Consider the following 26,463-nt stretch of genomic DNA (forward strand, 5'->3'; position numbering starts at 1 on the left):
CTGAGACTCAGTGAGAGGTTTAAACACCATTATTAATGTTTTATTTGACTTCAATAATGCAGCTCCACCCGTCATAAAGCAGCTACTGGAAACAAAATGCTTGTGAAATAAAAATATCATCGTGGACATAAAATTCAGGCACATCCAGTCCAGCAGGTGGCGCCGCTGATCCAGCCTGCACATAGAACTGTCCACTAGATGGCAGCAGAGCCTCCATTAGAACTGATTCTAATGAGAAAAGCAAAGCTTGGCTAAATGAAGCAACGTTAAGGAGAATAAAACATGAAAACAAGCAGCAGAGAAGGTTCTGAAGCCTAGAACGACTCGGACCCGATGTTCTGACCCGGCCTGAATGAGACCCGGAACCTCTTATGAACAGTTGGAGTTCAGGGGAACCTTTGGAGACACGGACCGCTTCATTAAACCGTCATCTTCACTTCCTGTTTCCTTCCTCTGATACTGATCCATCAGCAGTCTGAAGGTCAGAGGCCAACCAACCTTCAGGTGACCTTCAACCGACCTCACACACCCTTGGTCACCTTCCACTGCTCTTCATCGCTTCTTTGGACCCACCAGGACCTCAGAGGCCAACCCCCCTCAGAGAGGAAGAGCCGTTAGTGGGCAGATGTTTCCGACCTTCAGCTGATGAAGGTCAACATCTGCTTTGCCGTTTCCTCTCAGAACCACCCCTACACCCTCCTCTTCCTCATGGAGCCGGGCTTCACGCCAGCGACCTCTGTCTGGGTTTGATCCGTGGGTACAGCTGCAGAGAGGTCAACGCGTTACCAGGGGACACTCTGACCTCTGACTCATCATCAGTGAGGAAGGCTATCTCACCCCCAGCAGGTTCCTCGCCACGTATCCCTCGCGGCCGTCCAGCCTGGCCCACCACCAGTCCGTCTCGGTGTCGTCATGGCGACGAAGCACGGTGACGGCGTTGCCTTCGCTGAAGGATAGCTCGTCGTCCCACCGCGCGGCGTAGTCCCACAGTGCGTACGCCGCCCCCTTGTTCATGATGCCCAGCTTCTCCTGGACGCCTGCGGAGGACGAAGCGGACGGTCAGGTGAGTCCGGGCGCGGCGCCGGTACCTGGACGGCTCCGGCTCCACTCACCGTAGAGGAACTGGGAGCACTGGCTGTAGCCCTCCTCCATCTCCTCACACTTGTCGGCCGCCGTCTCCACATCACTGATGGTGGTGGCGAAGATGGCGGCGCCTGATTCCACCAGCATCTTACAGAGGTGGACGCTGTTGCAGGAAGCGGCGCAGTGCAGCGGAGTCCTGCGCGAGATACAGGAAGAGACCGTAAGATGACCCCTGATAACCTCTGACAACCCTAGAGACAATGTGATGACCCCAAGATGGCGGACCGGAGGACAGAGGAGGAACTGACCATCCGTCGCTGTCGGCCGCGTTCACGTTCACTCCAAAGTCCAACAGGAACTTGACGATGTGGTGATGACCGGCGCACACGGCGTTGTGAAGAGGAGTGATACCTTCGTCGTTGGGCATGCTGGGGTTCTCCACCTGCAAGAGCCAGAGGCTAGGGTCAGAGGTCAGAGGTCAGGACGGCCTGCAAGAAGACCTGCAAATTGTTTGGACTGGGACCAAAGGAACCAGAGGTACCTCTGGGTGGAACCAGGCGGTACCTCATAGATGACCCTCTGGACCAGGTCGAACTCTCCCTCCAGCGAGGCGTCCAGCAGCAGAGCCAGGGGGTTGAACTTGACCCTCAGGCCGTGACCCGTTCGCTCCGACAACGGTTTCTTCAGGTTGGTCCGCTTCGCCTGCGGACACAAGCAACCTGGTGACCATGGTAACAAGGTGGCAGCACCCGAGGGAGTCTGGGTCAATATGGACCTTTGGTCCTGAAGGCAGAGCAGCAGGTGCTGGAGGTGAGCTGTGGGTGGAGCCAGCACCTCCCTGGTTCTGGTTCTGGACCTCGGACCTCTGTGGCTCTGGAGGCGAGCCGGGTTGGTTCGAGGGAGGCAGGTTGGTGGTGCTTTCTGTCTCTTTGGGTGTTTCCATGGTAACGGAGGGTGATGAGGAGTGGCAGGACTCTGAACTCAGGTCCTGACCTTTGACCTCTCTGTGCGCTACCTTGTCTCCCGGTTCCAGGCTCCCGTTGGCTGAATGGACGGCGTCCACGTCCCCCAGGAGCCCATCCGGCTGGTAGAAAGGGTTCGCTGGAACAGAGGAGAACGTGTCTGAGCCCCTGGAATGACCGGGTCCGCAACATCAACAGAACCTCAACCGAGTCCTACCAGAACCGCCCTCCATGCCTCCAGCCAGCGTGTTGAACCTGCACCACAAAACACCTTCATCACCACCGACCTGCAGCAAGTGGACCAATCCCAGCGGTGGGCAATGCATGCTGGAGACGCTAACGCTAGCTCTGCTATAGCTAGCTCTGCTATAGCTAGCTCTGCTAACGCTAGCTCTGTCAAAAGTAGCTCTGCTAAAGCTAGCTCTGCTAACGCTAGCTCTGTCAAAAGTAGCTCTGCTAAAGCTAGCTATGCAACATTAGCTCTGCTAAAGCTAGCTATGCAATGCTAGCTCTGCTAAAGCTAGCTCTGCTAACGCTAGCTCTGTCAAAAGTAGCTCTGCTAAAGCTAGCTCTGCTAAAGCTAGCTATGCAACGCTAGCTCTGCTAAAGCTAGCTCTGCTAACGCTAGCTCTGTCAAAAGTAGCTCTGCTAAAGCTAGCTCTGCTAAAGCTAGCTATGCAACGCTAGCTCTGCTAATGCTACAGCATTATACAAACACACTATTTAGTAGAAGCTAAATATCCTGTGAAGAATTCTAACCCTTCAGCACAGATGTTAAAACAGCCGAGTAATTAGCGCTAAGCTAACAATTAACTCCTCTATTGGCACATTAGCTGACGTGGGGCCACCACTGGATGATAGTTTCCACCGAGACGCTGAACTTACCGCTGGTACAGCAGCTTTTGGATGTTGGGCCCCTGGGGGCCCTCAGGTTCAGTGATGGAGCTCCGCTTCTTCAGGGGCCGTGGAGCGTTGCTGAGACGCCGCCGCAGAACCTCCAGATCGGCGTCATTCTGGTACCGCAGCTGCGAGTGGGCTGAGAAGACAGCAGACCAGAATAAGCTCTGGTTTCCTGATAAAGGCTCAGTTAGCCACCAGAACGGCCAGTCAGTCTGACCGGTCCTATCACCATGGCAACCATTAGGTCCTGTGTGAGTGGAGCAGACGGAGCTGGGAACCCACCGACTGGCGTCAGCTTGGTGGGACTGAGGGGACGAGGGAAGCCGTCCACGCCGGGCGGAGGAAGGGCCGCGCTGTCTCTGGCTTCGTCCTGCGGGGCGGGGGACGAGGTCGGCACCACGGGCTTCCCGTAGACTGTGGAGACAGAGCAGACGGTGGGACGGGTGGTCGGCCCGATCGGACCTGCGGCGGCAACGAGGCGGTTCCGACCTGCCCTGACGGCGGCCCGGTTCCCAAGGGGGCCCGGGTTCTTGGCCTGAGGCTGGTGCAGGTACATGCTGTAGATGGAGCTGCTGTTCATGGTGGCGGGGCCCTTCCTGGGGGACTGCGGCCTGGACGGCTGCTCCGGGACGTAGGGACGCACCGCCACCGCAGGAGGGGGGTCGGGCCGCTCCGACTGGAGGGACAGCGGGGAGGATGGCGCAGAACCTGGACACAGAACCAGAACCAGCTGCCAATATATGACAACTAGCTAGCTGTTAGCTAAACACTAACTCTTATCCAAGCACTGTCTGTTAGCCAAATGCTAACTTTTAGTGAAATACTAGCTCTCAGCTAAATGTTAGCTGCTGGGCAAATGCTAGCTGTCAAAGAAAGTACAGCTAGCTGTTAGCTAAACATATCTGGGCCGGTACCAGAGAGTCCAATCTCTCCTCCCATCAGAACCAGGTTCTGCAATAGAACCCAAAGAATCCTCTTCTTCAGTCAGAGGCTTCATTCGTAACCACTGCAACACACACCTCTACAGGAGAAACTTCTCAACATTTTTGTTTTTCTCATATTGTTTGTTGTTGATTTTTCCTTTTAATTTTAAAAACTGAAATGCATAGAAAACAATGAAAGCATGAAAATATTCAGTGGAAATCAACATTCTACATCAGTAGTTATCAGCATTATTACCCATAGGCCACAAGTGTAGATATGACAATTCTAGTATTTCAAAGTATTTCCCGTGTGTCTCTGGACGGTACCTGGGTTCTGGGTGGGGACGCGCTGCGGCGATGAAGAGGAGGAGCCGGCGGGGGGGCGTGGCCAGCCCAGCGTCCCGGGCGCCGAGCGCGGCAGGGAGCTGCAGTGATGGGCGGCGGCCTGATGGGCGGCGCTGGGGTACGTCCCGTAGCCGGAGGGTCGCAGCTGCTGGGAGGACCAGAACCCGACTCACTGGCGTCTCCATAGCAACCACTACATGCATCAACCAGCTGAGACCAGATGTTTACATACTCCCCGTCTGACATGAAACTGGACTGAACTTCCTGGTTCAGGTCCAGTTCACCAAGCTGGTTCTGGAACCAGAAAAGTTCTGGATGTTCAGAATCATTTCATGAGAGTTGACCTTTAACCTTTAGTACCAAGATTGAGTCCATTCCTCCTCACAGAACCACTGGAATCGGGTCAGGACTGTAGCCGTCCTTCCTCACAGAACCTTCCTTTTCTGCAGACCAGAAAACCCGTTTGGACCCGACTGTCTAACAACACAGCCCCACAGCATGATGCTGCCACCACCACCATGCATTACAGTAAGGATGGGGGTCCAAGGCTTTCTAGCGTCCATGAGACAGGACATGTCTCCACAGACGAAGGTTTTGTCCCTCTGGACATCTGCAGGAACGGTTTCTTCCTCACTGAAGCAGAGTGAGAATTAACCTATCAGAAGCTGACAAAGCCATGACATCACCACCGGGGCGGGGTTTAGAGGAACAGTGCTCTTCTGGAGCTTAGGGAACTGAAACAGGTGGTTCTGGTTTCCAGTCAGACGGAGGGAACAGTCTGGGTCAGAAGGACGAACGGTACCGGTTCTGGACCGCAGGTCCTCCAGTCGGCTCCAGTCTGGCTGATGTTGGGCCACGGCGCGTCGCTGACTGGACAGGAATCGGGACAAACAGAACCACGTCAAGAAACAGACTGGAAACTCGATAGGGACAACCAGGGACATCTAGGGACAACCAGGGACAACTAGGGACAACTGGAGACATCTAGGGACAACCAAGGACAACTGGAGATATGTAGGGACAACCAGGGACAACTAGGGACATCTAGGGACAACCAAGGACAACTAGGGACAACCAGGGACAACTGGAGACATCTAGGGACAACTAGTGATAACTAGGGACAACTAGTGATAATTAGAGACAATTAGTGATAACAAGAGACAACTAGAGACAACTGAAGACATCTAGGGACAACTAGGGACCACGAGGGACAACTAGTGATAACTGGAGACATCTAGGGACAACAAGAGACAACTAGTGATAATTAGAGACATTTAGTGATAACAAGAGACAACTAGAGACAACTGGAGACATCTAGGGACAACTGGAGACATCTAGGGACAACTAGGGACAACAAGATACAACTAGGGACAACTGGAGACATCTAGGGACAACCAAGGACAACTAGGGACATCTAGGGACAACCAAGGACAACTAGGGACAACCAGGGACAACTGGAGACATCTAGGGACAACTAGTGATAACTAGGGACAACTAGTGATAATTAGAGACAATTAGTGATAACAAGAGACAACTAGAGACAACTGGAGACATCTAGGGACAACTGAAGACATCTAGGGACAACTAGGGACCACGAGGGACAACTAGTGATAACTGGAGACATCTAGGGACAACTAGGGACAACCAGGTACAACTAGGTATAACTGGAGACATCTAGGGACAACAAGAGACAACTAGTGATAATTAGAGACATTTAGTGATAACAAGAGACAACTAGAGACAACTGGAGACATCTAGGGACAACTGGAGACATCTAGAGACAACTACGGACAACAAGATACAACTAGGGACAACCAGGTACAACTGGAGACATCTAGGGACAACTAGGGACAACAAGATACAACTAGGGACAACTGGAGACATCTAGGGACAACCAAGGACAACTAGGGACAACTAGGGACAACGAGGGACAACTAGTGATAACTGGAGACATCTAGGGACAACTAGGGACAACCAGGTACAACTAGGTATAACTGGAGACATCTAGGGACAACAAGAGACAACTAGTGATAATTAGAGACATTTAGTGATAACAAGAGACAACTAGAGACAACTGGAGACATCTAGGGACAACTGGAGACATCTAGAGACAACTACGGACAACAAGATACAACTAGGGACAACCAGGTACAACTGGAGACATCTAGGGACAACTAGGGACAACAAGAGACATCTAGGGACAACTGGAGACATCTAGAGACAACTACGGACAACAAGATACAACTAGGGACAACCAGGTACAACTGGAGACATCTAGGGACAACTAGGGACCACGAGGGACAACTAGTGATAACTGGAGACATCTAGGGACAACTAGGGACAACCAGGTACAACTAGGTATAACTGGAGACATCTAGGGACAACAAGAGACAACTAGTGATAATTAGAGACATTTAGTGATAACAAGAGACAACTAGAGACAACTGGAGACATCTAGGGACAACTGGAGACATCTAGAGACAACTACGGACAACAAGATACAACTAGGGACAACCAGGTACAACTGGAGACATCTAGGGACAACTAGGGACAACAAGATACATCTAGGGACAACTAGGGACCACGAGGGACAACTAGGGACAAACGGGAGACAAGTATCCACAACTAGACACAATTAGGGACACCTAGAGACAACCAGGGACAACTAGTGATAATTAGAGACAATTAGTGATAACAAGAAACAACTAGAGACAACTGGAGACATCTAGGGACAACCAGGTACAACTAGGTACAACTGGAGACATCTAGAGACAACTGGAGACATCTAGGGACAACCAGGGACAACTAGGGACCACGAGGGACAACTAGGGACAAACGGGAGACAAGTATCCACAACTAGACACAATTAGGGACACCTAGAGACAACTAGGGATAACTAGAGACAACTAGGTACAACTGGAGACATCTAGGGACAACAAGAGACAACTAGGTACAACTGGAGACATCTAGGGACAACCAGGGACAACTAGGGACCACGAGGGACAACTAGGGACAAACGAGAGACAAGTATCCACAACTAGACACAATTAGGGACACCTAGAGACAACTAGGGACAACTAGGTACAACTGGAGACATCTAGGGAAAACAAGAGACAACTAGGTACAAGCAGGGACAACTAGGGACCACGAGGGACAACTAGGGACAAACGAGAGACAAGTATCCACAACTAGACACAATTAGGGACACCTAGAGACATCTAGGGACAACTAGGGACAAACGGGAGACAAGTATCCACAACTAGACACAATTAGGGACACCTAGAGACAACTAGGGATAACTAGAGACAACTAGGTACAACTGGAGACATCTAGAGACAACTGGAGACATCTAAGGACAACCAGGTACAACTAGGTACAACTGGAGACATCTAGGGACAACCAGGGACAACTAGGGACAACTGGAGACATCTGACAACCAGGGACAACTAGGGACCACGAGGGACAACTAGGGACAAACGAGAGACAAGTATCCACAACTAGACACAATTAGGGACACCTAGAGACAACTAGGGACAACTAGGTACAACTGGAGACATCTAGGGACAACAAGAGACAACTAGGGACAACCAGGGACAACTACTGATAACTAGGGACAACTAGTGATAATTAGAGACAATTAGTGATAACAAGAAACATCTAGAGACAACTGGAGACATCTAGGGACAACCAGGTACAACTAGGTACAAGCAGGGACAACTAGGGACCACGAGGGACAACTAGGGACAAACGAGAGACAAGTATCCACAACTAGACACAATTAGGGACACCTAGAGACAACTAGGGATAACTAGAGACAACTAGGTACAACTGGAGACATCTAGAGACAACTGGAGACATCTAAGGACAACCAGGTACAACTAGGTACAACTGGAGACATCTAGGGACAACCAGGGACAACTAGGGACAACCAGGGACAACTAGGGACCACGAGGGACAACTAGGGACAAACGAGAGACAAGTATCCACAACTAGACACAATTAGGGACACCTAGAGACAACTAGGGACAACTAGGTACAACTGGAGACATCTAGGGACAACAAGAGACAACTAGGGACAACCATGGGCAACCAGGGACAAGCAGACCATGAGTCCCAACAGAAGGTAGCGCCAGGACAGATGAGGGGACAGAAAGATGAGACAGGATGGACGGAGGGACAGTCATCGTGGGGACGGCCCGTCTAGAGGCGAGTCCATGTCCACCGTGAAGACACCAGGACCTGATAGGGAGCGGACGTGGCTGAGCGGCGCGGCTTTGGGCGGAGGGTCAGCGGGGCGTCCTGGGTCGCGCCTCCCTTCGGCCGGCGTCTGGACGTACGGGCAGACGGCCGCCACTCGGCCGGAGATGGCGGCACTGGGTTGTGAGGTCGTCCGGGGGGAGGACGGGTCCTCATTCCGGCCCAGCTGGAGGGGAGACGGGCGTCAGAGAGGACGGCGGGACAGGAAGCGGTGCAGGACGAGATCGGTACCTCTGCTCTCTTCCTGTGGAGACGGTTCCTCAGCTCTCCGATCCGGCGGTCCATGGCCGCCACCTGACCTGTCCGCTTGGACAGCAGCTCCTGGTTCTGGGCCAGCCGGCCGCTCTGCTCCAGGTTCTGATGGTTCCGGGCCTGAAACACAGCCAGAACCAGAACCAGTTCCTCTACACGAGTGACAAAATGAAGGCCAACAGCCTGCAGCCGATTTCTGTCGACTTCTAAACCAGCCGACCTGCATAACCATCCTCACAGCTGGAAACACATCCAGTGTCATGAAATGTTGAAACGGGCTGCACAGTGGAGCAGTGGGTAGAGCTGTTGCCTTGCAGCAAGAAGGTTCTGGGTTCGATTCCCGGTCTTTCTGCATGGAGTCTCCATGTTCTCCCTGCATGGTGGGTTTTCTCCAGGTACTCCAGTTTCCTCCCACAGTCCAGAAACATGACTGTCAGGTTAATTGGCCTCTCCAGATTGCCCCTAGGTGTGAGTGTGTGGTTGTGTGTCTCTGTGTTGCCCTGCGACAGACTGGTGACCTGTCCAGGTGACCTGTCCAGGTGACCCCGCCTCTCACCCGGAACGTTATCTGGAGAGGCAGCAGCAGCTCCTGACCCCATTAGGGACGAGGTTTTAGAAAATGGATGGATGGATGGAATGTTCAAATGTATTTTATTCTGAAGAACCATCGCGGCTCCTTCCCTGTCTGGCTGCACCAGGTGTTGCTTGTTTGTTCATTTTAGACACCTATCCATCAGAACCTGGGCTCACCTGCAGCTCCTGGTAGAGCTTCCTCAGCTCCACGCCAGCAGAGCCAGATAACAAGGAGCCCTTCAGGGCGGTGGGTCCCACCGGGGACCCATAGGTGTCCGCCAGCCTCTCGGCGTCGCTCTGCAGCTGGAGGCGGCCCCTCCTCAGGTCCTCCAACTGCTGGGTGAGCTGAACACCAGGAGCAAGACGAGAGGACGATGAAGAGCAAGACAAGGCTGAAACGCATCAAAGCAGCAGCAGCTGCTTGATTCCAATAGGAACAATTCATGCTGCTACAGCGCCCCCTACCTGCAGCAGAACCCCCTACCTGCAGCAGAACCCCCTACCTGCAGCAGAACCCCCTACCTGCAGCAGAACCCCCTACCTGCAGCAGAACCCCCTACCTGCCGCAGCGCCCCCTACCTGCAGCAGAACCCCCTACCTGCAGCAGAACCCCCTACCTGCAGCAGCGCCCCCTACCTGCAGCAGAACCCCCTACCTGCAGCAGCGCCCCCTACCTGCAGCAGCGCCCCCTACCTGCCGCAGCGCCCCCTACCTGCAGCAGAACCCCCTACCTGCCGCAGCGCCCCCTACCTGCCGCAGCGCCCCCACCTGCAGCAGCGCCCCCTACCTGCAGCAGCGCCCCCTACCTGCAGCAGCCCCCTACCTGCCGCAGCGCCCCCTACCTGCCGCAGCGCCCCCTACCTGCAGCAGCGCCCCCTACCTGCAGCAGAACCCCCTACCTGCAGCAGAACCCCCTACCTGCAGCAGAACCCCCTACCTGCAGCAGAACCCCCTACCTGCAGCAGAACCCCCTACCTGCCGCAGCGCCCCCTACCTGCAGCAGAACCCCCTACCTGCAGCAGCGCCCCCTACCTGCAGCAGCGCCCCCTACCTGCAGCAGCGCCCCCTACCTGCCGCAGCGCCCCCTACCTGCAGCAGCGCCCCCTACCTGCAGCAGAACCCCCTACCTGCAGCAGCGCCCCCTACCTGCAGCAGAACCCCCTACCTGCAGCAGCGCCCCCTACCTGCAGCAGCGCCCCCTACCTGCAGCAGCACCCCCTACCTGCAGCAGAACCCCCTACCTGCAGCAGCACCCCCTGCCTGCAGCAGCGCCCCCTACCTGCAGCAGAACCCCCTACCTGCAGCAGAACCCCCTACCTGCAGCAGAACCCCCTGCCTGCAGCAGCGCCCCCTACCTGCAGCAGCGCCCCCTACCTGCAGCAGAACCCCCTACCTGCAGCAGAACCCCCTACCTGCAGCAGAACCCCCTACCTGCAGCAGCGCCCCCTACCTGCAGCAGCGCCCCTACCTGCAGCAGCGCCCCCTACCTGCAGCAGCGCCCCCTACCTGCAGCAGCGCCCCCTACCTGCAGCAGCGCCCCCTACCTGCAGCAGAACCCCCTACCTGCAGCAGCGCCCCCTACCTGCAGCAGCGCCCCCTACCTGCAGCAGCGCCCCCTACCTGCAGCAGCGCCCCCTACCTGCAGCAGAACCCCCTACCTGCAGCAGCGCCCCCTACCTGCAGCAGAACCCCCTACCTGCAGCAGCGCCCCCTACCTGCCGCAGCGCCCCCTGCCTGCCGCAGCGCCCCCTACCTGCCACAGCGCCCCCTACCTGCAGCAGAACCCCCTACCTGCAGCAGCGCCCCTACCTGCAGCAGAGCCCCCTACCTGCAGCGGAGCCCCCTACCTGCAGCAGCGCCCCCTACCTGCAGCAGAGCCCCCTACCTGCAGCAGAGCCCCCTACCTGCAGCAGAACCCCCTACCTGCAGCAGCGCCCCCTACCTGCAGCAGAACCCCCTACCTGCCGCATCGCCCCCTACCTGCAGCAGAACCCCCTACCTGCCGCAGCGCCCCCTACCTGCCGCAGCGCCCCCTACCTGCAGCAGCGCCCCCTACCTGCCGCAGCGCCCCCTACCTGCCGCAGCGCCCCCTACCTGCTCCACCCTGCTGACGGCGGCCTGCAGCTCATCCTGCTTCTCCTGGAACAAGCTGCTCACATGGTGTATCTCTGCGGCTGCAGACAGAAGCACAACAGGTAAAAACTGTGCACAAAAATCCGTGTAGGACGGCCAGGTGCTAGTGGAAAGATTCGCGTGACAGTTGGACGGAGCCTGGGTAACACCTGGATAACACCTGTGTTAAACGGACGGTGGAGTCCGGCGATGACAGGAGCTTCAATGCCGTAATAAAAATATGTTTTTATCTTTTTGAATCTTTTTTTTTCAAAATCTTTCTCTTTCTTACTGTTTATTCAATGTCACATGATGTTTTTATGTAAAGCACCTTGAAATGCCTTGCTGCTGAAATGTGCTATACAAATAAAATTTGATTGATTGATTGATTGATTGATTGATTGATTGATTGATTGATTGAACTCAGAGTGACAATCGGCTGGCTGATGTTCGTTGGCGTTTGTCTTACTGAGGTTCCCGTTGATCAGCCTGCTGTAATCCACTTGGCCTCTCATGGCGCGGATCTTCTTCAGCTTCGCCTCCTGGCTCTCCACCCGATCCTTGAGGCGCTGCAGCTGCTCCGCCTCCGCCTGCAGAGAGACAAACAGCTGGGGAACATCAGGGGGAACATCTGGGGGAACATCTGGGGAACCTCAGGGGAGCATCTGGGGGAACATCTGGGGAACATCGGGGAACATCTGGGGGAACATCTGGGGGAACATCTGGGGAACATCTGGGGAGCATCAGGGGGAACATCTGGGGGAACATCTGGGGGAACATCTGGGGAACATCTGGGGAGCATCAGGGGGAACATCTGGGGAACATGTGAGGGAACATCAGTGGGGACCATCTGGGGGAACATCAGGGGAACATCGGTGGGGAACATCAGGGGGAACATCTGGGGAGCATCAGGGGGAACATCAGTGGGGAACATCAGGGGGACATCTGGGGGAACATCAGGTGAACCTGAGGGGGAACATGTGAGGGAACATCAGGGGAACATCGGTGGGGAACATCTGGGGGAACATCTGGGGAACTTCAGGGGGAACATGTGAGGGAACATCAGAGGATCATCAAGGCGAACATGTGTGGCAACATCAGGGGAACCTCAGGGGGAACATCAGGGGAACTTCAGGGGGAACATCAGGGGAACATCAGGGGAACATCAGGGGGAACATCAGGGGAACTTCAGGGGACCATCAGGGGAACATCAGGGGAACATCAGGGGGAACATCAGGGGGAACATCAGGGGAACATCAGGGGGAACATCAGGGGAACATCAGGGGGAACATCAGGGGAACATCAGGGGAACATCAGGGGACCATCAGGGGAACATCAGGGGAACATCAGGGGGAACATCAGGGGGAACTTCAGGGGAACTTCAGGGGGAACATCTGGGGAACATCAGGGGGAACATCGGGAACATCAGGGGAACATCAGGGGGAACATCAGGGGAACATCAGGGGGAACATCAGGGGGAACATCAGGGGAACATCAGGGGAACATCAGGGGGAACATCAGGGGGAACATCAGGGGGAACATCAGGGGAACATCAGGGGGAACATCAGGGGAACTTCAGGGGGAACATCAGGGGAACTTCAGGGGAACATCAGGGGGAACATCAGGGGAACTTCAGGGGGAACATCAGGGGGAACATCAGGGGGAACATCAGGGGAACTTCAGGGGGAACATCAGGGGAACTTCAGGGGGAACATCAGGGGAACATCAGGGGAACATCAGGGGAACATCTGGGGAACATCAGGGGGAACATCAGGGGAACATCAGGGGGAACATCAGGGGAACATCAGGGGAACATCAGGGGGAACATCAGGGGGAACATCAGGGGAACATCAGGGGACCAATCAGGGGAACATCAGGGGAACATCAGGGGGACCATCAGGGAACTTCAGGGGAATCAGGGGGAACATCAGGGGAACATCAGGGGGAACATCAGGAGGGGAACATCAGGGGGAACATCAGGGGAACATCAGGGGAACCTCAGGGGAAGCTTCAGGGGGAACATCAGAACTTCAGGGGGAACTCAGGGGAATCATAAGGGGAACCACAGGGGGAACATCAGGGGAACATCAGGGGGAACATCAGGGGAACTTCAGGGGGAACATCAGGGGAACATCAGGGGAACATCAGGGGAACATCAGGGGAACTTCAGGGGGAACATCAGGGGAACTTCAGGGGGAACATCAGGGGAACATTAGGGGAACATCAGGGGGAACATCAGGGGAACTTCAGGGGAACATCAGGGGACCATCAGGGGAACATCAGGGAACATCTGGGGAACATCAGGGGGAACATCTGGGGAACTTCAGGGGGAACATCAGGGGAACTTCAGGGGAACATCAGGGGAACATCAGGGGGAACATCTGGGGAACTTCAGGGGGAACATCAGGGGAACATCAGGGGTAACTTTAGGGGAACATAAGGGAAACGTTCAGGGGAACATCAGGGGAACATCAGGGGGAACATCAGGGGAACATCAGGGGAACTTCAGGGGGAACATCAGGGGAACATCAGGGGGAACATCAAGGGAACATCTGGGGGAACATCAGGGGGAACATTAGGGGAACATCAGGGGAACATCAGGGGGAACATCTGGGGAACATCAGGGGGAACATCAGGGGAACTTCAGGGGGAACATCAGGGGAACATCAGGGGGAACATCAGGGGAACATCAGGGGGAACATCAGGGGAACATCAGGGGGAACATCAGGGGAACATCAGGGGGAACATCAGGGGGAACATTAGGGGGAACATCTGGGGAACATCAGGGGGAACATCTGGGAACTTCAGGGGGAACATCAGGGGAACATCAGGGGAACTTCAGGGGGAACATTAGGGGAACATCAGGGGGAACATTAGGGGAACATCAGGGGAACATCAGGGGGAACATCGGGGGAACATCAGGGGAAACATCAGGGGAACATCTGGGGAACATCAGGGGGAACATCTGGGGAACATCAGGGGAACATCAGGTGGAACATCTGGGGAACTTCAGGGGGAACATCAGGGGGAACATCAGGGGAACATCAGGGGAACATCGGGGGAACATCAGGGGAACATCAGGGGAACATCAGGGGAACTTCAGGGGGAACATCAGGGGAACATCAGGGAACTCAGGGAACATCAGGGAACATCAGGGGAACATCTGGGAACATCAGGGGGAACATCAGGGGAAAAACGGGGGGAACATCAGGGGGAACATCAGGGGAACATCAGGGGAACTTCAGGGGGAACATTAGGGGAACATCAGCGGGAACATTAGGGGGAACATTAGGGGAACATCAGGGGGAACATCTGGGGAACATCAGGGGGACATCAGGGGGAACATCTGGGGAACATCAGGGGAACATCAGGGGAACTTCAGGGGGAACATCAGGGGAACATCAGGGGGAACATCAGGGGAACATCAGGGGAACATCAGGGGGAACATCTGGGGAACATCAGGGGAACATCAGGGGGAACATCTGGGGAACATCAGGGGGAACATCAGGGGAACTTCAGGGGGAACATCAGGGGAACATCGGGGGAACATCGGGGGAACATCAGGGGGAACATCAGGGGAACATCAGGGGAACATCAGGGGGAACATCAGGGGAACATCAGGGGAACATCAGGGGAACATCAGGGGAACATCAGGGGGAACATCAGGGGAACATCAGGGGAACATCAGGGGAACATCAGGGGAACATCAGGGGGAACATCAGGGGAACATCAGGGGAACATCAGGGGGAACATCAGGGGAACATCAGGGGAACATCAGGGGGAACATCTGGGGAACCTACCTGTGAGTGTCCTGTGTTGGTTCTGCTGCCCTGCTGAAGGAACCGCAGCCGTTGCTCCTGAAACAGAGAAGAGTCATGAAGGTACTGCTGGTCCGGTTGTGGTTCTGGTTCCTCAGAGCTCCAGAACACTACACTGAACAGTACTTACTGTTAGTCTGTCCTACAATACAGGATATTAAATCTCTCTATGTTTTTATTTTAGATGAGCCAAAATAAAAACAAATCTCTGATCAAACTTTTTTACTGGGGAAACGATTATGGGTCTTACTTCCTGCGCCCACCGGGAGTCGCAGTATTTCACTGAAATTTCTAGTTTATTTTGCTAATCTTCATTCATGATAGAAGTTACGTCTCTCTTTTCGGTTATAATACAATATTTAGTTAAACTTGTTCCCGGACACACCGTCTGCTGTCATAGAGCTGCTCAGTACAGAGGATGTAATTATGAGTGTAATCAGGGGAGCGACAGGGACGTTAGGTTTTATAACGTAGTGACGCCGCGCTGCTAGCAGCTCGTTTCTCTGAACACAGGAGTAAAGAGAATCTGGTCAGATCTGAGCTGCAGGTTTGTGTCGACAGTATAAAACAGCAGAACTTAGCTTGGTGTGATGTGAATTTGATTTTTTGTTTGAATTAAAAAAATAATAAAATTCATGATCTGAGTCTTTATCATTATGTTTGGGGAAGGAACAGTTTTTATAAGACAAAATAAACTATCTGGGCTCGTTTAGTCCATCACAACCAGAACCTCGAGGTTCTCCGTTGCTGAGTGTCGCTGCAAATAACCGCAGCTACGTGATATGGAGAATCTCCCCACTGGACCAGAACCGAACCGAATCACATTAACCTGTTACAGAGAGCAACTTTCCACTGGAAAGAGTCGTAAGATGCCCTATCAGAGCTCAGGTAACTGTTGTGCTGTTCGTGGCTGTGCTTCAATAATCAGACCAAGTTTAATTTGAAGCTGCAGCAGCAAGTATGTCTTGAACGTGTTTTTCGTTTGTGTCGCCGTCATTTAAATGTGAGCAGGGCCACAGGAGTGGTTGACCTCTGATGACGACTGGAGGACATTTTTAAAGATATAAAGAAACATTTTTTGTTCCGTCTTTAAAATTATAGCGGCATAAACAAAAGTTTTTGCTGCACAAACCAGCACAAATGTAGCCAAGTTGATTGACACCCATTTCGTCTGATTTGAAGAAGGTGGGGGGGCTATTTGACCTTTTGACCTTTACACTTTCATTGATATCTGCAAAGCCAAAGCAGCACAAACGTTTCCTGCACAAACGTTTGACACCAATTTCGTCTGATTTGAAGAAGGTGGGGGGCGACTTCACTTCCAAAACAACGGCGGTAGTTTTCATCGCCTACCGACAGATAAGGACACAAAAAGAATTTGGCTAAAATATCTAAACTTAAAGAGAAAACCCAAAATGCTTTATGTGTGGATAGAAAGCCAAGGGAAGAAAACCTGCATCTGCATCCGAAGCAACTGAGTCAGTGAAGTAGCTAACTATGCTAACTATGCTAGTGCGGGTTATTTGCAGCCATTTCTTCAAGTCGCCATCCCTCCCGCATTAGCTGTAGGTGCAGGTAAAACAATATTGCTACATGTAAGCAGTGATAACTGGAGTTCCCACATATTTTATAGCATAAATCCTCTGTGGAAGCCGGTTAGCGAGTTGCTAACATGTAAACAAATGGCGGTTCCGGTTAGCAGCGGAAGTTAGCTGCTTCTCTGCTGCTGTTACCTTTTCCATCAGCATCTGCTGCTGCGCCTCGATCTGCTGCTGCTGCCTGGTGGCCATTTCCTGGAGCTCAGAGAGGGTCAGCTCCACCTGGGGGACCTGCACACACACACACACACACACACAGACACACACACACACACACACACACACACACAGACACACAGAGACACACACACACACAGACACACACAGACACACACACACACAGAGTAAAGGACATTTTAACAGTGAGTGTCTCCAGAGGAAGGATTTTTCCTGTCTGATGATTAAAACTGAAATCTTTCTGCAGTAACTTCAGAACAAGTTGGCTCTAAATATGCTGAGTCACTGGTTACCATGGTGATTCCCTGGTGTTCATGGGAGCAGCAGCACTGATTAAACAGTTGCTGTGGCCACCATGCGATGGCAGCATGGACAGGTTTGAGGCTCTCTGCAGGTGAAGCACCTGGTCGCTAACTTCATCTTCCTGCTACAGCGTTAGCCGCCTCAGATCTGTTAGCCGTTAGCCAGACGAGCTACTCTTTACTTCCCTCTAGTGGTGAAGCGTAGGCATGCTAACCCCTCAGGTCTGATGTTTCCATATTTCCCATCAGTCACTACAGTTTTAGGATGAAGGCCATTTTCAAGATGGCCGACATATTTGAGCCTCTTAAAACATTGTTTGCCTTAAGATGTTTCCCATCTTCATGACAGACGAACTTTATAAAATATGGCAGAATCAGAACCTCAGGACTGCTGCTAGCGAGTCATCATGGTTAGCTTTAGCTTCTGCTAATCTTTAACGTGATTAGCACTTTAGCATTAGCATGTTTTGTTAAGCACTTTAGTATAATTTTGTGTAGCTTTAGCTTTAGCTTCTGCCATTTTCTTTTCAAGTGTTTAATGGATTATTGTTAGCATGGCTAAGATTTTTGTTTAGCAAATTAGTGGTTAGAAACACCAGAACCCTCCAGAACCTTCAGAACCTCCAAAACCCTCCAGAACCTCTTGATCCTCCACAACCCGCCAGAACCTCCAGAACTTCTAGAATCTCCAGAACCTCTTGACCCTCCACAACTCTTCAGAACCTCTAGAATCTCCAGAACCCGTCAGAACCTCTAGAATCTCCAGAACCCGCCAGAACCTCTAGAATCTCCAGAACCCGCCAGAACCCTCTGGAACCTCCAGAACATCCTGATCCTCCAGAACCCTGTGTCTGGTTCTGCTGGGCTCCTCATATTGGTGGAACCAGCAGAAGTTCGGCCGGTGTAGTCGATGTGTGGTGATGTTCAGCAGAAAACTGCCGGTTCCGCCGGCCCGGTCCGGCCCGGCTGCGGTACCTGCAGGTTGTCCCAGGTGATCCTGCAGGAGCGGACTTTGATCTTGCTGCATTGTCCTTCCACCGTGAACTCCTGCACCAGGTCCACTTCGTTCCACTCCATGGTCCCGGCCGGGCCGGTCCGGCAGGGGAAACCGGACCAGACCAGAACTTTGTCTGGTGTCGAGCTCAGGTCTACCTCGGATACAGTCTTCTTGGCGAGTTGTGCTGTGGGAACCAGGTCAGAACCAGCATGTTCTGTCTCTCTCCTCGTCCTGCTGCAGCTCTTTGCTGCGACACCCCCCCTCCCCCGTCTCTCGCCCGTCTCCTCTCTCTCTCTCTCTCTCTACTGCAGCAGAGCCGGCTTAGCCCCGCCCCCTCCAGATGTGCCTGATGAGGAAGATGATGCTGCCAGAGCGAAGAGCAGAGGGAACGTCGCGCTGCAGGACAGACGACCCGTTCTGACGTTCTGCTGGTCCGGATGTGAAGTCCAGGATGTGGTCAGATCAGAAAAATTGACAGAGAAATGGTGGAGGACAGTCTGAACCGGATCGGAACCGAAATCTGGACCGGATCAGGAGTTTAGCCCGATTCTGGGTCCAGAATAATCTGGTGGTTGTTGCAGATGAAGTGAATCTTTTGATCTGAACAGTTCTTTTTCATTTTCATGTAAATCCGTTTAACCGCTGCAATCGCTGCTACCAGAACCTCACAGTGATCACAGTTAATCACTAGCCGCTAACCACTAGCTGCTAATCACTAGCCGCTAACCACTAGCCGCTAACCACTCACAGTTAATCACTAGCCGCTAACCACTAGCTGCTAATCACTAGCCGCTAACCACTAGCCGCTAACCACTCACAGTTAATCACTAGCCGCTAACCACTCACAGCTAACCACTAGCTGCTAATCACTAGACGCTAACCACTCAGAGCTAGCCACTAGCCGCTAATCACTAATGACTCACAGCTAACCACTCACAGCTAACCACTAGCCGCTAACCACTCACAGCTAACCACTAGCCACTAATCACTAACCACTCACAGCTAACCACTAGCCGCTAACCACTCACAGCTAACCACTAGCCGCTAACCACTCACAGCTAACCACTAGCCACTAATAACTAACCACTCACAGCTAACCATTAGCCGCTAATCACTAGCTGCTAACCTCTCACAGCTAACCACTAGCCGCTAATCACTAACCGCTAACCACTCACAGCTAATCACTAATCACTCACAGCTAACCACTAGCCGCTAACCACTCACAGCTAACCACTAGCCGCTAACCACTCACAGCTAACCACTAGCCGCTAATCACTAACCGCTAACCACTCACAGCTAACCACTAGCTGCTGACCACTGACAGCTAACCTCTAGCCGCTAATCACTAGCCGCTAACCACTCACAGCTCACCAGTAGCCAGTAATAACTAACCACTAACCACACAGCTAACCACTAGCCGCTAATCACTCACAGCTAATCACTAACCACTCACAGCTAACCACTAGCCGCTAAACACTCACAGCTAACCACTAGCCGCTAACCACTAGCCGCTAATCACTAACCGCTGACAGCTAACCACTACCCGCTAATCAGTATACGCTAACTACTCACAGCTAACCAGTAGCTGCTGACCACTGACAGCTAACCTCTGGCCGCTAATCACTAGCGGCTAACCACTCACAGCTCACCACTAGCCGCTAATCACTAACCACTGACAGCTAACCACTAGCCAGTAATAACTAACCACTAACCACACAGCTAACCACTAGCCGCTAATCACTAACCGCTAACAACTCACAGCTAACCATTATCCGCTAATCACTAACCGCTAACAACTCACCGCTAACCACTAATCACTCACAGCTAACCACTAGCCGCTAATCACTAACCGCTAACCACTCACAGCTAACCATTAGCCACTAATCACTCACAGCTAACCACTAGCCGCTAATCACTAACCGCTAACAACTCACAGCTAACCATTAGCCACTAATCACTCACAGCTAACCACTAGCCACTAATCACTCACCGCTAACAACTCACAGCTAACCTCTAGCCGCTAATCACTCACAGCTAACCTCTAGCCGCTAATTGCTAACCGCTAACCACTCACAACTAAATACTAGCCGCTAACCACTCACCGCTAACCACTAGCCTCTATCTGCTAACTGCTTTGTTAATAAAAAGTCTGGTTCTGCTGAGCCCAGGTTGGCCCGGTTCTGGTGCGGTCTGGTTCGGGTTGGACACTGACATCATCCTCGTGCTTCCTGTGAGGCCCCACCCCCTCACAGCTGATGTCACTTAAAGCTGCAGGCGTCCTCTTAAAGCGACAACGTCCCATTAAACACACAGCCGCAGCGTCTCATGGCGTTGCCATGGAGACGGTTGTCTTGCATGTCCAACAGTCCTGTCCCCGTCCTGACCTAATCTCAGGCTACAGGTCAAAGATCAAAACTTCTCTGTTCCAGGACGCTGGTTCTGTTCAACCAATAAACCATCAGAACTAACCTGCAGCGGCCTGGTTCTGCTGCAGCGGCCCGGTTCTGCTACTGACACTCGGTTCTGCTGCAGCGGCCCGGTTCTGCTACTGACACTCGGTTCTGGTACCTGGGGAGACGGAGACTCTGCAAGGTGAGAGGAAGAGGAGGAAGAGGAGGAGCTTTCAGACAATCCTCTTAACCCGGTTATGTCATGGACCAGGATAATCCTGCCTTCACTGACCGACCTGACCGGATCAGAACCGGGTCATCACTGTAGCAGCCGAGGTTCAAAATGGAGGAGGAAGAGGAGGAAGAGGAGCTGGTTGTTTCTACTGAGTTACTCAGAGACCAGTCCTCAGCAGTCCGGTCCGGCCCGGTCCAGACCCAGTTTGATCACCACCACTTAGTGCTGCAGCCATATAATGATGACTGTCCTAATCCAGGATTACACACACACACACACACACACACACACACACACACACACACACACACACACACACACACACCACACACACACACACACACACACCACACACACACACCCACACACACACACACACCACACACACACACACACACACACACCACACACACAGACACACACACACACACACCACACACACACACACACACACACACAGACACACACACACACACACACACACAGACACACACACACACACACCACACACACACACACACACACACACACCCACACACACACACACACACACACACACACACACACACACCACACACACACACACACACACACACACAGACACACACACACACAGACACACACACACACACACACACACACACACACAGACACACACACACACAGACACACACACACACACACACAGACACACACACACACACACAGACACACACACACACACACACACACACACACACACACACACACACACACACACACCACACACACACCACACCACACACACACACACACACACACACACACACAACACACACACACACACACACACACACACACACCCACACACACACACACACACAGACACACACACACACACACACACACACACACACACAGACACACACACACACACACACAGACACACACACACACACAGACACACACACACACACACAGACACACACACACAGACACACACACACACACACGTACGACTGTCTCACAGACTATTTTTAGGTTCTGATCCGCCTTCAGTCCAGACTGCTGGTTCTGACCAAGTCTAGAACTAAAGCAGGTTCCTTCACTTACAGCTTTACTTTGACTAGATCGTATAAACTGTCATGATGATCGGGTTCTGATCATCCATCTGGTTCTACCAGCAAATGTTCTGGTTCTGGTCCAGCCTGCTGGGTTCTAATGGAGCTGCAGGCTGGTGTCAGAGCAAACAGACTCAGAACCATCAGGAGGTTCTGTTGTGTTTGCAGCGTTCTGGTTGTTTAAGCTGCTGGTTCTGGAGCGGAGAACACGGCATACTTACATCATCGCTCTCTGCTGCCACTGAGGTCTGGTTCTGATCCGAGGCCGGCGGGTTTCCTGCCAGACAAACAACAAAATCTCATCCAGACTCAAAGGATGGAGGGCCAGATGAGTCATGTGACCCAACAGTACTGGTGCCGACCCGACCGCCCCGCCCAGAATGGGCTGCTGATTCCAAAACTCACTATAAAACCTCAACCTGCAGTTTTCTACCAGCGTTGTAGTTCTACCTGGTGGCCACAGGGGGCGGTGTTGTAGTTCTACCTGGTGGCCACAGGGGGCGGTGTTGTAGTTCTACCTGGTGGCCACAGGGGGCGGTGTTGTAGTTCTACCTGGTGGCCACAGGGGGCGGTGTTGTAGTTCTACCTGGTGGCCACAGGGGGCGGTGTTGTAGTTCTACCTGGTGGCCACAGGGGGCGGTGTTGTAGTTCTACCTGGTGGCCACAGGGGGCGGTGTTGTAGTTCTACCTGGTGGCCACAGGGGCGGTGTTGTAGTTCTACCTGGTGGCCACAGGGGCGGTGTTGTAGTTCTACCTGGTGGCCACAGGGGGCGGTGTGTAGTTCTACCTGGTGGCCACAGGGGCGGTGTTGTAGTTCTACCTGGTGGCCACAGGGGCGGTGTTGTAGTTCTACCTGGTGGCCACAGGGGGCGGTGTTGTAGTTCTACCTGGTGGCCACAGGGGGCGGTGTTGTAGTTCTACCTGGTGGCCACAGGGGGCGGTGTTGTAGTTCTACCTGGTGGCCACAGGGGGCGGTGTTGTAGTTCTACCTGGTGGCCACAGGGGGCGGTGTTGTAGTTCTACCTGGTGGCCACAGGGGGCGGTGTTGTAGTTCTACCTGGTGGCCACAGGGGGCGGTGTCTGAGGTAGTAGCGGACCTCGGTCCTCCGGGCCCCCCAGGCGTTCAGCAGGTCCAGCAGCAGCAGCTCCTGAGGGAGCGGACGCTCTGAGGAAGACAAGATGGCGTCACGTTATGGAGGCAGCAGACTGATCCTTGCCCTGGGGTTCTGATGCGGTTCTGATGGACTCTTATCAGGCTAAACTGGAAGATTATTTCACATATAACAATATTTTTCTGTTATCAGTGAAATAATTTCCGGTTTTATTAATATTCAAGTTATTGACAGAAAAATGTGGTTGCTGAAACGTTAGTAAACATTTGCAGCAGAACCAGAACCAGAACCTGGACCCCTGATCCCAGCGCCATCAGAGGAACGTCACACAGACCGCCGTGTGCCTGAGGTTCTGCACCGGTCCTGGTTCCGACCCGGTTCTGTCCCGGTTCCACTCACCGTGGCCGTTCCAGACCTCGGCCAGGTGGCACTCGGACTCGCCCGCCTCCTTGCAGAATTCCACCACGTCGGACACTCTGGTTGCCGTGGTAACAGGGACCTCGGTTAGCATCTGCTGGGCGTCGTTGAGGTAAACCGTCAGGATCAGCTGTAACCATGGAAACACAAGGCCAGGTCTGATTGGCTGATCAGATAATAAAAATCATCATCACAGACCAGGAACCAATCAGGATCCAACCTGCTATCCGGTCCAGAAGTATTCACACTTTAAAATCATTGTTTACATTTCAATGGTCAGAAATACTTTATTTACACTTGCTTAACTTGATAACTTAATAAAACCAATAAATTAACTTGGATAAACTTAATTTGATAACTTCTGACCAATTAGCGAGACACAAGTTGGATCAGCTGTTCTGCTTTTTCATCCGCAGTAACGAGGTAAACAGGAACCAATAATAATAATTAATGGTTTTCCGATCACAGATCCATAAACATTTAACCTTCAGTCCCAGTTATTAACCTCATTAAACCTTTACATCATTTTCTGCCGTTAAATGTTAGTTACTCGTTACCATAGCTGTGATCACGAGAAACCCACCAAAATAAAAGCATACATGTAGTTAGCATAAAAGCTAACCCTAGCCATTAAAAACCGGATCTTTACCGTTTCCTCTCTCTGGACAGGAGACAGGAAGTCAAGCCGCTCTCTCACAGTAAACGTAGAGTTTCCCCCCCACGTCCCTACCAACCGGAGCGGATGCGTCGCCATAGCAACCACTGACTCAGCATTAAATCCAGTGACTCGGCAGCTGCAACCCTGCCAGCATGCCTAGGTGGGCCCCATGTGGGGGAAAGGAGGGCTAATATATGGGTCCCATATGGGTTCGTCCGCGGGTTCCACGGTGGTCCCACATGGGGAAACCCATATGGGACCCATCCGGTCTGCCCTCCTTTCCCCCACATGGGGCCCACCTAGGCATGCTGGCAGGGAAGCAGGAAGTTTTATTTTGGTTTTAATTGAGTCTAAATGTCATGAAGCTGGACAGATGGGAACCATGTTGGATCAGAGACGAAAACAGGAGCAGTGATGATGTCACAGCGATGATGTCACAGCGATTATGTCACAGCGATGATGTCACAGCGGATCAGCGCTCCACGGATAAATTCAAGATAATCTGGGATGAGAAATCTCTCTGAATCAAACATCCATGGACACAGAGAGAGAGACAGAGGACAGCAGAGAGACGGGGGACGGCAGAGAGACGGGGGACAGCAGAGAGACGGGGGACAGCAGAGAGACGGGGACAGCAGAGAGACAGGGGACAGCAGAGAGACAGGGGACAGCAGAGAGACGGGGGACAGCAGAGAGACGGGGACAGCAGAGAGACAGGGGACAGCAGAGAGACAGGGGACAGCAGAGAGACAGGGGACAGCAGAGAGACAGGGGACGGCAGAGAGACGGGGACAGCAGAGAGACAGGGGATAGCAGAGAGAACAGAGGACAGCAGAGAGACGGGGGACAGCAGAGAGACAGGGGACAGCAGAGAGACGGGGGACAGCAGAGAGACAGGGGACAGCAGAGAGACAGGGGACAGCAGAGAGACGGGGAGGCAGAGAGACGGGGACAGCAGAGAGACAGGGGATAGCAGAGAGACGGGGACAGCAGAGAGACGGGGGACGGCAGAGAGACAGGGGACAGCAGAGAGACGGGGACGGCAGAGAGACGGGGGACAGCAGAGAGACGGGGGACGGCAGAGAGACGGGGGACGGCAGAGAGACGGGGGACGGCAGAGAGACAGAGGACAGCAGAGAGACAGAGGACAGCAGAGAGACAGAGGACAGCAGAGAGACTGGGACGGCAGAGAGACGGGGGACGGCAGAGAGCGTCCCCTGAGTCCTGGAGGACACTCCTGGAAGGCTCTGGTTCCCAGGCAGGAAGCCGCTTTAGCGTTGAGGCTGCTGGAGCTGCTGAAAGTGTTTCAACTTTTAATAAGAAGATTTCATTTTGAGGAAAGTCATACTAAAAAATGACAACAAAGGATTTTCTGCTTAATGTGCTGGTGGTCCAAATGTCAGCCATGATGGAGCCACAAATGGCCCCCAGACCCACTTTGGGCCCCTTCTGCTGGTATCTGAGTTCATTCTGTGGTGATGAAGATAGAAGGAATGCTCCTTTAATCATTAAACAATATTATTATTTAAATGAAGCGCCAGTGCCGCCCCCAGGCTGAGACACCCTGGGCGGTGTGCCACACTGGGGCCCAGAATCCGGACACCTGCTGGTACCAGACGGCCGGGGCCCCTGGGGGCCACAGTACTCACTTTAGAGACTCTGGTTCTGGTCCAGTAGCGGCGGGTCTACCCGGCCCTTACTTCCCGTTAGTTTCCGTTACTTCCCGTTAGTTTCCGTTACTTCCCGTTAGTTTCCGTCAGTGTCGGTCGGAGCCGAAGGGGAGACTTACCGGTAACATTTCTGCCGCTGCAGTGGGAATCAGTTCCTCCTTTTACCGCGTCCAGTTTATGTCCCGAACCGAACCAGATACCCGAACCTCCGCCGAACTTTCTTAGGCAGCCCGAACCCTCCCTCCCTGGTTCTGGTCCAGTAACTCTGCTGCAGTCCAGACTGGCGGCCATGTGTCCACGGCGCCACCGCCGATTACTCAGAGATGACCTTTCACCTGCTTTCACTCACTGGAGGCTCTGCAGCAGGAGTGACCCCTGGAGGAACTCTTGAGCCATGACCTCTGACCTTAGCTGAGGCCTGAAGACGTTCTGGTTCTTCTGGACCTGGTGGATCGGTTCTGAATCCTAACTGTTCCTCATCTGATCCAGAGCCCGACTGGATGTGTTTCTGCGTCCTTCCTGCGGCTGGCCGGGTTCTACGGGCCTTTGGGTCGGGTCCAACATGGCTGCCATTTTTGGATC

The 26,463-nt window shown here is 53.2% G+C and overlaps 1 protein-coding gene across 8 annotated transcripts; it reads right to left on the bottom strand.

The window, feature by feature from the left end:
- Positions 1-14: 14 nt before the first annotated feature.
- LOC103460690 (apoptosis-stimulating of p53 protein 1-like) lies at positions 15-26,137 on the bottom strand. Of its 8 annotated transcripts, none has more exons than XR_014085936.1 (24): positions 24,203-24,322; positions 23,536-23,683; positions 23,082-23,189; positions 22,246-22,301; positions 20,769-20,867; positions 16,959-17,054; positions 15,208-15,264; positions 11,877-11,997; positions 11,390-11,469; positions 9,473-9,640; positions 8,702-8,842; positions 8,453-8,636; positions 5,016-5,083; positions 4,196-4,361; positions 3,435-3,653; positions 3,228-3,359; positions 2,931-3,081; positions 2,263-2,300; positions 1,859-2,184; positions 1,625-1,785; positions 1,392-1,525; positions 1,113-1,279; positions 838-1,037; positions 15-763 (listed from the first exon to the last, which is right to left on the bottom strand). XR_014085936.1 is itself a non-coding variant. In XM_081603593.1 (24 exons), the coding sequence occupies exons 1-24, from the start codon at positions 26,007-26,009 to the stop codon at positions 722-724; spliced, it is 3,048 nt and encodes a 1,015-aa protein (XP_081459719.1). In that variant the 5' UTR covers positions 26,010-26,137; the 3' UTR covers positions 15-721. The 8 variants fall into 8 exon arrangements, 7 of the variants coding, with proteins under 7 accessions (XP_081459719.1, XP_081459718.1, XP_081459717.1 ...); XM_081603593.1 differs by lacking the exon at positions 24,203-24,322 and adding an exon at positions 26,001-26,137 and having other exon boundaries at positions 1,648-1,785; XM_081603592.1 differs by having other exon boundaries at positions 1,648-1,785; positions 4,196-4,358.
- Positions 26,138-26,463: the final 326 nt, after the last annotated feature.

Source organism: Poecilia reticulata, chromosome 22 (genome assembly GCF_904066995.2).
Source record: "Poecilia reticulata chromosome 22, P_reticulata-male-v2, whole genome shotgun sequence".
Taxonomy (NCBI): Eukaryota; Metazoa; Chordata; class Actinopteri; order Cyprinodontiformes; family Poeciliidae; genus Poecilia; species Poecilia reticulata.

What these genes read in the sequence shown, in the direction of transcription:
- LOC103460690 (XM_081603591.1), bottom strand. Translation starts at nt 24,307, where the DNA reads ATGGCGACGCATCCGCTCCGGTTGGTAGGGACGTGGGGGGGAAACTCT. An exon ending in GCAGAACCAGGCCGCTGCAG is followed by an intron (nt 17,055 to 20,768) that starts GTTAGTTCTGAT and finishes GTGTGTGTGCAG; the next exon opens with GTCCCCCAGGTGGAGCTGAC. An exon ending in GCGGCCGACAGCGACGGATG is followed by an intron (nt 1,280 to 1,391) that starts GTCAGTTCCTCC and finishes TATCTCGCGCAG; the next exon opens with GACTCCGCTGCACTGCGCCG.